Source organism: Dipodomys ordii, unplaced genomic scaffold (genome assembly GCF_000151885.1).
Source record: "Dipodomys ordii isolate 6190 unplaced genomic scaffold, Dord_2.0 Scaffold25, whole genome shotgun sequence".
Classification (NCBI taxonomy): Eukaryota; Metazoa; Chordata; class Mammalia; order Rodentia; family Heteromyidae; genus Dipodomys; species Dipodomys ordii.
Window position 1 is genome coordinate 18,879,185 of NW_012267241.1, and position 15,934 is coordinate 18,895,118.

A 15,934-nucleotide genomic window follows, 5' to 3' on the forward strand; every position below is an offset into this window, starting at 1 on the left:
TCTTAAAGACATTCGAGTCCTGGCCTCTGGAGAGTGTGGACCATGGAACCTGACATCATTAGGAAACATCTTAGCCTTTCAGCATCTACAAGCACACTGCAACCTTCTGAGTCAAACAGATGATTCAGATGGTCATTAAAGTTTGAGAATTGTTGGTGCCAGCTGGTACTATATATATATATATCTCCTTCCACTCACTGGGAACACAGGCAGGCGCTGCCCTTTCTCCTGTGGATACCTGGTCTCCAGTACATTTTAAGTCGATGTATCCTCTCTCCTGAGGGCATCAGCCTTTTAATTTCTTTCATCTCAGTTACAGGGATGGCTAAAAAGCCTACTCTGTGGGGCACCAGTAGCTCACACCTGTAATTCTAGCTACTCAGAAGGTTGAGATATTAGGATTACAGTTGGAAGCCAATCCAAGCAGGAAAGTCCATGAGACTCTTATCTCCAGTTAACCAGCTGTAGCTCAAGTGGTAGCACACTAGCCTTCAGCAAAATGTCTCAGACACAGCACCCAAACCCTGAGTTCAAAGTCCCAGTACTGGTATCAAGAAAAAAATAGCGCCTGGGTGCCAGTGGCTCACACCTGAAATCCTAGCTAGTCAGGAGGCTGAAATCTGAAGATCAAGGTTCAAAAACAACCCAGGCAGGAAAGCCCATAAGACTCTTAACTCCAATTAACCACCAGAAAACTGGAAGTGGCGCTGTGGCTCAAGTGATAGAGTGCTAGCCTTGAGCAAAAGAGCTGAGAGACAGTGCCCAGGACAGAGTTTAAGCCCCACAACTGACAAAAAGAAAAAGAAAAAATAGCCTATTCGGTACCTTGAAAGTATGTCATCCTATACCAAGCAATTGTTTCCAAGCCATCCCTTTATAAAGCTCTAGTTTGGGCCAGAGGCATGATTCAAATGGTAGAACACCACACGGTGAGCAAAAGCATCCAGCTCTGAGTTCAAGTCTCAGTCCCAGAAGATAAAAGGTGGCTATTTTTCCTACCAAGGGAATATTTGTCTTACCATACCATGCAAACAGGCCAGTTTGGGCAGCAAATAAGTCAGGTAGCTAACATTGCATCTATTTGCACAGGTCCATTCAGCAAGAAATTTTAGTGTGGCTTTGTATCCATATAGAAAAATCTTACTGTGACCCATAAAGATGTACTGTGTATCAGTTGGATATATTTTAAAAAGAAAGTTCAGTGTGTAATTTGCTTTATGAAGGCCCATTTGTCTCCAGAATAAGCAGTAACTCTTAGCAAAAGGAAAACTAATAATAGTCAAGGAGAAATGCAGCGTGGGTGGGAAGGGGTCTTTTAAAAGAATGCCTGGAGGTATTACTCATAGTTGAATGCTTAGCATGAGTCTCTACATATTCAGACACAAACCTAGTCCCAGCTGTCAACACACGTAATTATCTGTCACTGGAAACATTTCCAGGAGCAAAATAAAATATCTGGGAATGACATAGTGCAATAGATAATGAGGTCTTATAATTAAAGGATATATTTGCTCAACAGAAAATGAAACAAATCAGTTTAACGGGGAAACAGCTGCATAAAAGTAGATTCTTTTGGTTCAAATCATAAAAGGCAGCCTTTGACACATGGACTATCTGCTCCCAAGTTGGGCTTTTTCTTTGTGAAAGTCTATTTTAAAAGGAAACAGACATTGCCAGGCACTGGTGGGTCATGCCTGTACTCCTATTTACTCAGGAGGCTGAGCTCTGATGATCAGGGTTCAAAACCAGCCTGGGCAGGAAAGTCCATGAGAGTCTAATCTACAATAAACTACCAAAAAGGCTGAAAATGGAGCTATGGCTCAAGTAGTGGAGAGGTAGCCTTGAGCAAAAGAAACTCAGGGACAGCACCCAAGCCCTGAGTTCAAGCCCCAAGACAGGCAAAAGAAAGGAAACAGAGGCTATTGCCAGCACATAGAGCTTGAAAGTTTCCCCAGACTTGCATTCTATTCCTGTCCTGACTCAGAAATCCACAGCACTAGAAAATAAGTATTTCTAGCTGAAGACACAAATGTTTCAGAGTTAACAGAATCATAAAGCAAGCTCAAGTATGGTTTCATGGTTTCAGTCAAAACAAAATATGGAAAAGGAAAAGAGTCATTGTATTTTTACAGTTTCAATGATAGCTTGGATTTATCTACCCCCCATTTTGTTTAAGAATAAAAGAATGGGAGGATAGCACAATGTTTAAGGATATAAAGACAAAACGTTGATGCAACATAAAATCACCAAAACACAAAACAAGAAAAGAAGGGTAAAATGAAAAGCAGAGATTAAGCAAGCTCGTGTACACACGCGCGCGCACACACACACACACACACATACACACACACGTGTGTGCACTTGCACACACACATGTAAGACGAACTTTTAAAAATTCTATTGTGCCATCACCTCATTCATTTCCTTTTATGCTTTCAGAAGTGATTGGTGGATAATTCAGTAAATTTCAACCAGTTCTACAACCTTTTCAAGGCAGAGTGCTGAGTGCCATGCAACATCCCAGCAGGAGACAGAGGACCTGGTAGAAGTAAGTGATTGATCAGTGTTTTTAAAACAGCAGGCTGGGTTGTTAAGGAAGCCATGATGGCAATACATACACCTCAGAGCCAAGAAACTAAAGTTGTCTCCCACCCTAAACCAGAAAGGAAGAAGTGGAGCCCAGTTGCTACAAGCCACAGCCAGTAGAGGGAGCTCTAGGAACAGATTACCCCCCCCCCCCCCCCACACACACCCTTCCCCCACCCCCAGACCATTTCATTCTTTGTCCTCAGCATCTGCCAACATGTCAGGGGCCAGATCCTGCCAGAGGAGCTGTAGAGGAGCTTTTGACGCTGCTGGGAACCTCAACAGGCTCAGCACTAAGCAGAGAAGGGTGAAGAGAGGAGGAAAGGGAGACTGTGGAGCTTGAGGCTATTTTAACATTTTTAAGTAATTGACAAACATATCTAGTACTCTACAGTCAAATCTCAGCCTGAGGAAAGACCTGTGACAGACAAGACACGCTGATATCAGGTTGGGACATTGGACACAATGACTAAAGAAAAGTTACAGAAGATCATCTAGAGCAGCTATTCAAAGAGTGCTCTAAGGCACAAATACTGGTCTGGGGGCTGCTGCTCATCCACAGTGAAAAACAAACAAGAGATTGACGGTAAACATTTAGAGACATCTGCAATGATTTGAAAGAGTAAGCTAATGCCAGTCGAGTCTATTCTTATGAAGTTTGTATTCTAAACATTTTCAGGCTTCTCCACCCCCCCAACCCTCCTACTTTCCTCAGAACTCATTTTAATTATATTTTTGCAGAGGTAACAGATTAGAATTTTTCTTTTAAAACAGTCTGTTGCCACAGATGGGTTGAAGAGCACTGGTTACAGCATTGTTTTTCCAATTTCAATGTGTATGTAGTCTAGTTGGTGACTTAAAACGTGGGTTCCAATTCAGTAAGTCTTCTCAAAATTCTGTATTTTGAAAAGGCTCCTGGGAATTGCAGTTGCAGCTGGCCCAAAGAACCCATTTGGAGCAGCGGAAGTCAGAGGTTCCCAGGCTGTAAAGAAGCTGGGATTCGGGGATGTTGGATGCACAGACACTGCTGGGCTGGGTGGTGGTTTGTGATATGAGAAGCAGAACATAAGGCCTGGAAGAAATAAGCAAAGTTAGGAAAGAAAACCATGTCCAGGACTGAGTGGGTTGCTGGGCTTGGAGAGAAATGAGTTTAAGCAGGGGGTTGGTACAGTTGCCATGGCAACTAACAATAACAAGCTGGGCAGCCTAGGCAAGGTATCAGACACACCTGTACTAAATACAGGTGAGCCTCTGTATCCAAGGCTCCAAATCTGCAGCTTCAACCAACCACACATCAAAAATAATTGGGGGAAAAGTTGTGTCTGTACTGAACATGTACAGACTTTTTTTGTCATCATTCCCTAAGTGATACAGAATAACAACTATAGCATTTTTAAGCTGGGTGGCAGTGGCTCACATCTGTAATCCTAGCTACTCAGGAGGCTGAGCTCTGAGGATCCCAGTTCAAAGCCAGCCCAAGCAGGAAAGTCCATGATATACTTATCTTTTATAATTAACCACTAGAAAACTGGAAGTGACGCTATGGCTCCAAGTGGTAGAGTGCTAGCCTGAACCACAAAAACTCAGGACAGCACCCAGGTCCCAAGTTCAAGCCCCATGACCAAAACTAACTAAAGTAAAATAAAATAAACAACATTTTACACTGTATTTAAGAGGTCATAAGTAATCAAGAGATGACTTAATATATGGAAAGATGTGCATAGTTTATACATGAGTATCATGTTGTTTTCTATAATGGACTTAAGCACTGGTGCATTTAGGTTTCACTGAGGCTGCAGTGGGTACAGACCCACTGATGCAGGGGAGCGGGGGGTGACCAGGTACTTTCAGGCCCAGCCCTATCCAGGACCTGAGCTGAGAGACAGCCAGGCCTAGGGCTTATTATGCCTTTCCCTAAAACAGAAGAACTCACAAAACAGCTGCCCTCTGCCTCTCCCTGCCTGCACCTCCCTCCACAGCAAGGAAACTGGCCTCTGCTCTCCACTCACCTTACCTCACCTCTACCGGGTCTGCCTTCCCATCCTTATACTAGCAGTCCAAGCGATTCTGCTCACTTCAGACCTTTTTCTAAAGACACCAGCTTAGATTCCAGTCTCCCATGCCTGCCTGGGACTGTGGATTTAGACAGATCCTGAAGGGGACAGAGCTCCCAGCTTCTGAGAAGCCCTAGCCCTCTCCACCATCTCTCTGGAGCCCCTGGAAGACATGTGGTTGAAGCAGGCAGTGAGAGAGATTGTGAGAGGCAGGGAAAGAACTGAGTGTTCTATGCAGGCTGTTCTGCGATCCTGAGGAACAACAAAGGCTCATGGCTCCAAGTGCTCAAAGCTTAAAGAACAGACTGTGCCAGGCCTGGCACGCTCCATCTGGAATTCCTCGTCGTGGAACATTTGTATCAGTGGGGTGAGAGCTGGAGGAAAGTGCAAACAGCTCAGGAGCTTGCTCTCCAGTTGAGGGGTGGGAGGACAATCCTTGTCTGCAGGTTACTCTGCCCACAATGGGGGAAGTCTCATGAGAGAGAATTGCTAAAGATGCCAGGTATGAGAAAGGGAACCTGGCCCCTCCGGACAAGTAGGTCCTAAGTGTGTGCCACCAATGAAGTCAGTTGGGGTAGGGGCAGTAAGGGCAGTTGTGGAGGCCGGGCCTGCTGGAGCTGACACCCTTACAGATCCCTGCCCCTGCCCCACCCCCAGCCCAATGGCTGAGCAGCATCTCAGCCAAGGACACAGCACAGATAGGCAATGAGCACAGGAAAAGTAGTGAGCTATACTTAGAAAAGGTGGTTTGATTTCGGTTTCTGTTTTTCTATAAAGGAAGAAAATTCAGTGGGAGAATGAAAAATGAATCTGTCTTTTGTTATTGTTCTTCCTTTCTTTCTTGCTTTTTTTTTTTTTGGTGGTCTAGAGTTCAAACCCAGAGGCCTTGTACTTGCTAGAGTACAAGCAAGTATTCTACTGAAGAGCCATTCTTCCTGTGCTGACAATGAGAAATACAGTTGAAGAAAGAGGCACAGAGGTAGAAAGAGGAAAAGAAGAGACATGGAAGGAGAAAGAGCAGATAGATAACCAGGTACTCAGGAAGGCTCCAGGGTCACTGGGTGGGCAGATATGGAAGCAGGGCCCATGTGGGAAACAAGGCACTGGAAAACAGCAGGCGGAGATGCCGGGGGGCCCAGCTGCTCCCCTGAGACATCTCTCTTAGCTCCAGCTCCCCATAGAGCCGTGGTGAAGAATCCATGAAACTCAGCTTTTCCTTGTAAATGTCTGCCATTAATAGTAAGAGGAAAACTTTATTTATAGCCAAGATATGTTTGAAATCTCAAAAGTTTCACCAGGGAAGAAACATAGTTTTCAAGATTTACTGATCATGCTAATAAAATATGCTCTTTTTAAAAAACCTTCCAATTTCCATTTACTAGGTATTTTCTAAGTCTGTTATCTTCTGATTCTGTTGGCCCTTCAAGGCCTCAGGCAGATCAACCTCATTCTGAGACAAAATCCTCACAAGTTTGTATTGGATGGAGAGAGGAGAGGTACCTCATCCTGCGCTGTTGGTGGGAATGCCACAAATCCTACCAGGAATCATTCGTCATTTTGTCCTCTAACTTTTTCCCAAAAGGAAAACAGCTTTATTGTTTTACTAACTTTAAAAATAATGTGGAAACTACAGATAGAAGCCATTTAACTTTTGACAAAGGAGCCCAAAACAATACATTTCTCCAATATGTTGGAGAAAAGACAGAACTCTTAATTGCTCAGGATATAAGAACAAAAACTGAACAAATCAGACTAAACTAAATTTAAAATCTTCTGCACAACAAATGGAACAATTACCTCAGTGAAGAGAAAACCCACAGACTGGGAGAAGTCTTTGCCAGCTATTGATTGGATAAAGGGTTAATATGCAAAACACAAATACTCAAAAGAAAAAAACAGCAAAAGAACAAATAAATCCAATTAATAAATAGGCAAAAATAATTAAACCATTCTTTAAAAAGTTATACACAAATAGCTAATAAGAATAGGAAAATGTTCCATATTCTTAGTCATAAAAGAAATACAAATCGCAACTATATTGAGATTCCATCTCACCCCAGTCAGAACAGGCAAAAGAAGGTGAAATGGGGGATAAGAAAGTACCTCATTCACTGTTGGCAGGAATGCCAGTTAGTCCAGCCACTACAGAAATCAGTAAGGAGTTTCAGTGAAAACCTAAAAATGACCTTCTGACCCTGATATTCCAAATACAAGAGGGGTACTTATGCACCCATGTTTATCCCAGTACTATTTATAGTAGCCAAACAGTGGAATCAGACTAGGTTCCCCACAAGTAATGAATGGATAAATAAAATGTGGTATATATACACCATGGAGTATTACTAGCCATAAAAAAGAATATAATTATGCATTTGCAATGAAATAGATGGAACTTAAAATCATCATATTGAGTGAAATAAACTTAAAAGGCCAAATATCACATGTCTGCTCATATGCAGAATGCATGTCTAAAATTATTTTTAAAATAACAAGAATAATGGGACTTAAGCACACAAGGGAAACACTATAGGATGAGAATAGGTGTGTAAGGTGGGGAACAGAGAAGGTATGAGAAGGGAGGAGGACCAGAGTATGTTACATATACATGTATAGCATTTTAAAAAAACCACCAAAGATTGATTACAAAAGAAAAGTGAAGAAAGAAGGATTAGGGAATACCATAGAGGGGGTAAACATTCAAAATATGAGATTTTCACACAATACCTTCCAGTGCTATCAATAAATCCTAAACAAATAAAAAATTAAAGAAAGTATCAGCAGAAAAAAGGAAAAGAAAAGAAAATACAGACACAATAGGTGACACACATTGCTCTCATAGTGTGGAAGACACTATTATTCTTAGTCTCTTCTATGATGTCTTGTTAATACCTCACCATGGCTGGTACTAGACTCATCTCATATTTCATACAAAGAGATTGATCCTGAGACATTAGCTAGAGGGTCCAGAGTCACCCAGGTAGAAAGGTGTATAACCAGATGGGTAGCTAGGTAATAATCCAGAGTTAATGACCCAACTGAGACAGAAGAAACTAAAAACCACAGGTAATTCCACCATCCAGAGAAAAGGATATTTATCTTTTTTTTTTTCTGGTCATGGGGCTTGAACTCTGGGCCTATGCACTGTCCTGAGCTCTTCAGCTCAACACAAGCACTCTACCATTTGAGCACAGTGCCACTCCCAGTTTTCTGGTAGATTATTTGGAAATAAGAATTTCACAGACTTTTCTGCCCGGGCTGGCTTTGAACTGTGATTCTCAGATCTCAGTCTCCTGAGATTACAGGGATGTAATCCTAGCTGTTTATCATTTTATAAGCAACCTTTCCTGATTTTTGTTTACATGTGCCATATATTTTTTACTATAATGAAATAATATTTTACAATATATGTAATATGTATTATACATTTATATATTCATACTTATATAAATATGTATAATGTTATCTTTTATGTTTTTTCTTCACAATACAGTGTGGACATATTTGTGTCACTAAAGACCACTCCAGGGCATCATTTTCATGGCTTCATATTCATCCATTGACTGGATCAGCCCTTTTAATGGACTTGGGATTGTTTTCCATTTTATGCTATTATGAATAGTTCTCAGATCAGACACTGAGTTTTTATCACATATTTCTCCAGAACAACCTCACAGAAGTAGTGCGTCCATGTCAAAGACAGATAGCAATCTTCTAAAATGCAAATACTTGGAAAGATGTCACATGAATGTTGAGTTCAAAGAACTAGAGAATGAATATATTTATAGCACATTTTTTGATTTAGGAGAATTAAGGCAGCTTACATTCAGTGGAAGCCTGGATGGGGGGGTGCAGAAGGACTAAGGGTGGTAAAGAAGTATCAATGACAATTCTTCTAAGGAGTAATCATTTTTACTTGTCTAATGTTTACAATGCTTGATGAACATTTGAATGTGCCCAGAGTCCTCTCCATTTCTAAACTTAGCACCAATGCCCTACCCCCAGCCTGCTCTGGCCCCATGGTCTTTCCCCTTGCTGACCACCCCATACAACCAAAGCTTAGCATGGTGGCCTGGAACCTTCTTGACAAGATAGTAATTTCCCTTCCTGGTCAACTCCTTATCTATGTCCTGGCAGGTCACTTCCTTCTACTCACTCGACTACATGGAGATTAGATTGACCTTTTCTAAGTGGTGCCAGGGACTTTGATCCTGTTAATTTTGGTCTCATCAGAAAGAGCCAAGGACTTGGGAGTTCTCAAGAACTAGACTCTGTTTGTATGTCTGCTGATAAGTCCTGTGACAAATCTTTAAGATGTAGGCTGAAGTTGCATATGGGGCATGCCTATAAACTTAGCACTCAGGAAGCTGAAAAGAAAGATCATGAGTTCAAGGCTAGCCTGGGCCTTGACCTTGTAAGACCCTATCTCAAAAATAACAATAACGATAAAACATAGGGGCTGATTCAGCACCCAACGGGCTCTTTTCCCTGGACTGTGGGTTTCATTTTTCCATGTTGCCACACCCTGGTTGTCTGTCACCTTTCCTGACTAGAAAAATGAACTCTGATAACTTTACTATGGCCTCATTTGGGGAAGCAGTCAAATGCCAAAGTCCTCACTGCGTGTGAGTCAGGGCTTCTTGGTAAGTCCCCAAAGAGGTCACAACACTTTATCACATTAACTTCTATCTATAGAGCATAGAAGAAAATGCTAGAAGGAAAGTATTTCATTTCCTAGTATTGCTACTTTCTGGGCCAGATTTTATCTCTGCTCAGGACATCTGCTGTCTGTCCATAGCCTACTGAATGTTTTAGAAGGAAACATATGTAGTTTGCTTTCTGTTATATTTGTTGTATTTGTGGTGCTAGTTATATGAAAACTAACAAATGTAAATGTGAAGGGGGGTCTTTAAAATAGATCAGGGTTCTCTATGATCATAGCAAAACATATCATCAGATGGATAGTATGAGAGAAAAGTGTTTAATTCAAGTTTTGTTGAGAAGAATAATGTATTCCAGGACTCCCGAGCCCTGTAGATTTAAAAAGAATGTTGTGTACACACAGCATTTGACCTTCAAGGAGCTCATAATTTAGGCAGCCTCTACCACACAGCTTAGCAGGAACTCAGGGGATACAGACATGGTTGAAGGAATATATGATTAGGATTCATTAGGATGCTGAAGGAAATCCATCCCTCTATCCTCCCTGCTCACAGGAACACACTCCTGGGAAGAAGGAATGCCCTAAATTCCAAAGACTCTGCTTAAGCCATTCCATATCCTAGAGCTTGAACTCAGGGCCTGGGGCATAGTCCTTGAGCTCTTTTTAGCTCAAGGCTGGTGCTCTACCATTTAAACTTAAGCCACACCTCCATGTCCAGCTTTTTGCTGGCCAATTGGTAGCTCAATCCTTAGATGTTAGCCTCCTGAGTAGCTAGGATTATAGGTGTAAGCCACTGGTGCTGGCTCACATTTCACATTTGGTTTTGTTTGCTTGTTTGGTTTGGTTTGTGCAGGTTCTAGAGCTTGAACTTAAGACCTGGGCACTGTCCCTGAGCTTTTGTACTTAAGGTGAGTACTCTACCACTTGAGCCACAGCCCCACTCCTGGCATTCTGGCAGTTAACTGAAGATGAGTCTCCTGGACTTTTCTACCCAGGCTGGCCTTGAACCATGATCCTCAGATCTCAGCCTGAGTAGCTAGGATTATAGGTGTGAGCCACTGGTGCCTGACTCATATTTTACTTTTTATGTGAAGATGCACGCATTACATTTAGCCAGATGATAACAAAGCTCCCTGTAATCCTGAAATGCCTATTGAATTGTTATAAATTCATTATCGCATATTCAAATGAACTTGAACAACCCCCGAAGGAATGACTCACAAAAGTACCCTAATGTGCCACCTTATGAGGGAGAAATTACCCTCTATATCCTGGCTGTTTTAGAAAAACAATAATGAAAACCTCCAACAATTCAAAAGAGAAAAACAAGCCCCTCTTAACAAAATAATCTGTCAAACTGACTACAGCAAACTCAAAGTCAAATTTCAGTTTGGCAGTTGGCAAACAGTATATTGGTCTCACAAGCGGATGACCTATGTTTTATTTCCTACCATGCACCAACATTCATACTTTCCTAACTCTAAAGTGTGTCTGACTTTCTCAGCCCTCTCTCTTCCTCCTCTCTCTTCCCCCTTCCCGTCACTCCTTTGCCCTTCAACTCTCCCTCTCTCTCCAAGTCTCTCCCTCTCCAAGCCTCTGTGTGAACTCAGGGCCTGAGTGCTGTCTCTGAGTATCTTTGCTCAAACCTAGTATTCTACTGCTTGAGCCGCAGCTCTACTTCTACTTTTTGTAGTTAATTGATGATAAGAGTCTCACAGAAAGCGGGCGGGGGGGGGCATGGCTCACACCTGTAATCCTAGCTATTTAGGAGGCTAAGATCTGAGGATCATGGTTTGAAGTCAGCGGGGTGGTGGGGAGGAGGAAGTCTTTGAGACTCTTATCTCCAATTAACCACCAGAAAATTACAAGTGACACTGTGGCTTAAAGTAATAGAGTGCTAGCCTTGAACAAAAGAGCTCAGATATAGTTCCCAGGCCCCAGGTTCAAGTCCCATAACCGACAAAAAAAAGAAAGTCTCACAGACTTTTCTTCCTGGGCTGGCTTCAAATCCTGATCCTCATATCTCAGCCTCCTGAGTAGCTAGGATTACAGGCATGAGCCACTAATGCCTGGTTTGCTATTACTCTGAAATTGTTCAGTCCAGCCTCTCAGTGACATTTTCATGGTTACCACAGCAAACAAAAGGAAACAGATCTTGCCAATTGGGCATAAAATATGAATCATACACGATACAGCATACCTGTAGACATGCATATTGCTCCAACATAAAGCAAAGAAGAAATGTGCTCTGGTTAACCTAATTTAAATTCCTTTACCTGAGTACTTTTAATTTTCCCAGAGTACTTTTAACAGTATTGTGTGTTGTTCTTTCTAAAGGCACAAAAGTTAGGAGTGTTTATTGACGTTCACTTTATTTAATAAAAATTATGAACACTGCCTTTGCAAGTTTAAAAATGAGGCAGTTAACTTAAACTTTAGGCAACAATCCTATGAGGTTTACACAATCATCTAATGTCATAAATGAGGAAAATGAGGCTGAGGGCAGTAAAGTATACACAGAAGGACCATACAGTGAGTACACAGTGCATCAGGCATAAACCAAGGCAGGCTGACTACAGGAGAACACTGCCATCCAGGCAGAGAGCAAAATCAAGGTGAAATCCATCACTGAAGAGATCTGTCAGCATCAAGCAAATTACTAAATTCCTCCTATGTTGATGTTTTCTGAATTTAACCCCTTATTTAAGGAGATATGAATATATCAAATAGGTCTTTTCTTTTTCTTTTCTATTTTTTTTTGTTTGAGACAGGGTCTCACTATATAACCCACGCTGATTTCAATCTCTCTATCCTGTGTCAGGATAGAGAGATTCTATAATCCCAGAGATTCTGTAATCCCAGAGAGTTCTGGAATTACAGGCATGCATCTCTACATTTACCTTAAAGAGATACTTTAGAAACGAGCTTTTTAAAAAATAGCATTAATTATGTCAGATGCCAATGGCTCACACCTGTATTCCTAGCTACTCAGGAGGCTGAGATCTGAGAATCACAGTTTGAAACCAAGCCAGACAGAAAAAGTCCATGAGAATCTTGTCTCTAGTTAATCACCAAAAGAGCCAGAAATGGAGCTGTGGCTCAATTGGTAGAACACCAGCCTTGAGTGAAAAAGCTCAGGGACAGCATCTAGGCCCTGGCTTCAAGCCATAGTACTGATACCAAAAAAAAAAAAAAAATGGCGTAAGTATCTTTGGTATGGATCATTTTATTTATCTGTTTTTATTTTATTTATTTTTGGTATGGATTATTTTAATAGGTTAAAATCTCCCATTAAATACAGAAATCCTCAATTTAAGTGCTGTAATAACTAGGCATGGTAGCACATACTGGTAATCCTAACATGCAGGAGACTGAAGCAAGAGGATGAAGAGTTCAAGGCCAGCTATGTTTACATAGCAAACCATATATTCTCGGAGCTGAGGGAACATGGGGTGGGGTGGGGTGGGGCATGGGGTGAGGTGGGGCATGGGGTGGGGCATGGGGTAAGGTGGGGCATGGGGTGGGGTGGGGTGGGGTGGGGGGGGCATGGGGGGGGGTGGGTGGGGCATGGGGTGGGGTGGGATGGGGTGGGACAGGGCAGGGAGGGGGAGGAAGGACATTGACATGATTAGTGTGCATCCTGGTTCTAGTCATTATAAGCTAAACCTACTGAGTTAATGCTGCTGCTATGATTACTGACTTAATGTTAGCTATTGGAGGGATAAAACTAACTCACAGTTGAAACTGGGGTTATACAGTCTTTGGGCCTAGGCAGCATCTCTGTGAATTATGTTAGATGCTAACTGATGCAGAAAATATCCTCAGAAGAGAGCTAATTTAGCACAAACTATGGGCTAAAGAGGTTGAGTGCCCTTCTTTATTACCAAACCATACCCAATGAAAATAACACACACAAGAAATCTCAGTCTTGTTCAACTCCCAAATAGTATTTCCTTCTTTTATTTCTGTCCAATAGAACTTTTTTAGATGAACTGTATGCTGTGTGCAATGGTATCCAACAAAGAGAACAGTATAATCATAGTTACTGTAGTCCAAAAAGGGAACTATTGGTAAATTCATTTGCTGCTGCTGCAAAACAAATGATTATAAACTTAATGGTTTAAAACAATATATTATCTTGAAGTTCTGCAGGTCAAGAGTCTGGCATAGCACAACCAAGTTCTATGTTCTGGTCAAAGCCACACTCAGGAGCTCTACTGGATTCTGCCCCTTATAGTTACAGGAACAGTTGGCTGGGAGGTGTAGGAGGGCACCCTCAGTTTCTAACACTCACTCTGAGCTCCTTGCCTCATGACTGGCTCCATGGGAAGTTCAGGGCATGGTAGCTTTCCCTTTAAGGCCAGCAGGAAAATTTCCCATGGGTCAAATTTCTTTCTTCAGTCCCTTTTGAGAGCTCTACAAATAAGAGCTGATCTTACCCAGGATAATCTGCCTTTTGGGACCTTTAATGCATTCACAAAATCTTTTGTCTGTGTCATATAAGCTCAACTGATCACAGTTGTAGCTCCCCACCCAGAAAGAGAAAGTATGTGCCAAAAGCAGCCATCTTGGATAGGACAGGCTAAATCCAGGCTCCACTGTGAACCAGTTACCCCAGTGAGTCCCCAAACTGCAGCAGTAGTCAGTGTTTGTAGAGTTAGAATTTCCAGGAAAGAGAATGTTATCGAAAATACCATTACCACTCCCATGTCCTTAGCAGCCTGACTCCTTAGCAGCATGACTTACAATAGCCCAAAGTTGGGAGCAATCCAAATGCCCATCAATGGATGAATGGGTAAATATAATGTGATATATATACACAATGCAATGTTATTTGCCCTTAAAAAGGAAGGAAATTCTGCCACATGCTACAGCACAGGTGAACCATGAAAGTTTAGTCTGAAGGAAATAAGCTAGTCATAGAGATAAGCACTCGCTGCATGACTCCACTTACATGAGGTTCTGAGGGGCATTAATTCACAGGAAACAGATGCCAATTACCAGGGCTTGGGGAGAGGTATGAAAAGGGATTGCCAAGTACCAAGCTCCAGTTGTGCAAGGTAAAAAAGAATTCTGGAGGCCAATGATGCTGACGTTTGCACACCAGTGTCAATACATGTAAGGCCACTGAAGAGTGTGCTCTCAAAGATAAACTTTATCATTTTTACCACAATTTTTAAAAATAATTTAATGGTTATTTTTTCCTTTTATTCTTATTAATTTTATTTATTTTTTGTTGATGTGGTACTGAGGAACTGAACCCAGGGCCTCAATCATGCTAGGCAAGCACAGTACCAATAAGGCACATTCCCTGCCATTTAACACAATGTTTTTTAAAGCAATTAAAATCAGGCTGGGAAGGTGGCTCAGTGGTAGAGTGCTTGCGTTCCATGCATGAGGCCCTAGGTTTGATTCCTCAGCACCACATAAGCAGAAAAAGCCAGAAGTGGCGCTGTGGCTCAAGTGGTAGAGTGCTAGCCTTCAACTGAAGAGCTGAGGAACAGCGCCCAGGCCTGGAGTTCAGGGTCCACGACTGACAAAAAAAAAAAAAGCAATTTCTCCAACAAAACAATTTACAACTAATTTTTTTCACTCCCTTAATAGTCAAGAATAGGGATTTGCATTTTGACTAGTTTTAAGGGTGGAAAATAATAATGTCTACAGATTTCACAATGGTTAATGAATTGAAAACTGAAGTTCACTTTTATAGTAATTTCTGTTCTGTCAGAAATCACAGATGGAAGTAGAGGTGTGGCTCAAATGGTAGGGTACTAGCCGTGAGAAAAAAAATAAATAAACCAAAACCACTAAGAGCAGGAAGACCAGAGCTCAAGCCCCAGTACCTGAAAACACACACACACACACACACACACACATCACCACAGAAAACAATGGTCCAAACTAATGGTTCTGTTGCAGTCAAAGGCAAAACTCACTTGACCCAGATCCAAGGTGAGGCTGACTTTGTTGTACTGTGTGCCAGAGGAGAGAGGAGGGCTTTGCCACCACCGTTCGGATCCATCAATCGCATATGCGGCTGGATGTGCCCGCCTGGAATCCTCAGAATTGCAATAGTCACAGAACTGGCCCTAGGAAAAAAAAAGAATTTTTTTAAATTTCAAGTCATTTTTTTTCTTACCCATTTAGCAAAAGCAGCAACGAAATCAAGACTTATATAACCAGCTGCTGAAATTCATCCTAATGCGTTCTGAAGGCAGTAGGGCTTCCCACTTTCCATTTAATCTTAAACCATACCCCCTGACTTTTGTTACTATTATTGATATACCTCATTTGCATCTTCCATCTAATACAGGTATGTTTTTCTTGTCCCATGTAATATTTTCCAAAATGCCAGTTAGTCAGGCACCAGTGGTTTACGTCTATCTATAATCCTAGCTACTCAGGAGGCTAGCCAGCAAAAAGCAGGAATGAAGCTATGCCTCAAGCCAAAGTAAGAGAACAAGGATCTGAGTTCAAGCTCCAGAGCGCGCACACACACACATACACATACACACACACACACACACACACACACACACACACACGAGGGCTAGTGTGGTAGCTCAAGACTGTAACCTGCAATATTTGGAGATGGAGGCAGAGTATCACAAGTTCAAGGCCAGCCCAAGATACA

The 15,934-nt window shown here is 41.9% G+C and overlaps 1 protein-coding gene across 1 annotated transcript in view; it reads right to left on the reverse strand.

The window, feature by feature from the left end:
- The window catches only part of Lama3 (laminin, alpha 3), a 202,840-nt gene extending 187,236 nt beyond the window's left edge, over nucleotides 1-15,604 (reverse strand). The window contains exons 1-2 of the mRNA XM_013014815.1: nucleotides 15,587-15,604; nucleotides 15,237-15,389 (exon numbers count right to left, since the gene is read on the reverse strand). Coding sequence (XP_012870269.1) covers nucleotides 15,237-15,389; nucleotides 15,587-15,604 — 171 coding nt within the window. The remainder of the gene's footprint in view (nucleotides 1-15,236; nucleotides 15,390-15,586) is intronic.
- Nucleotides 15,605-15,934: the final 330 nt, after the last annotated feature.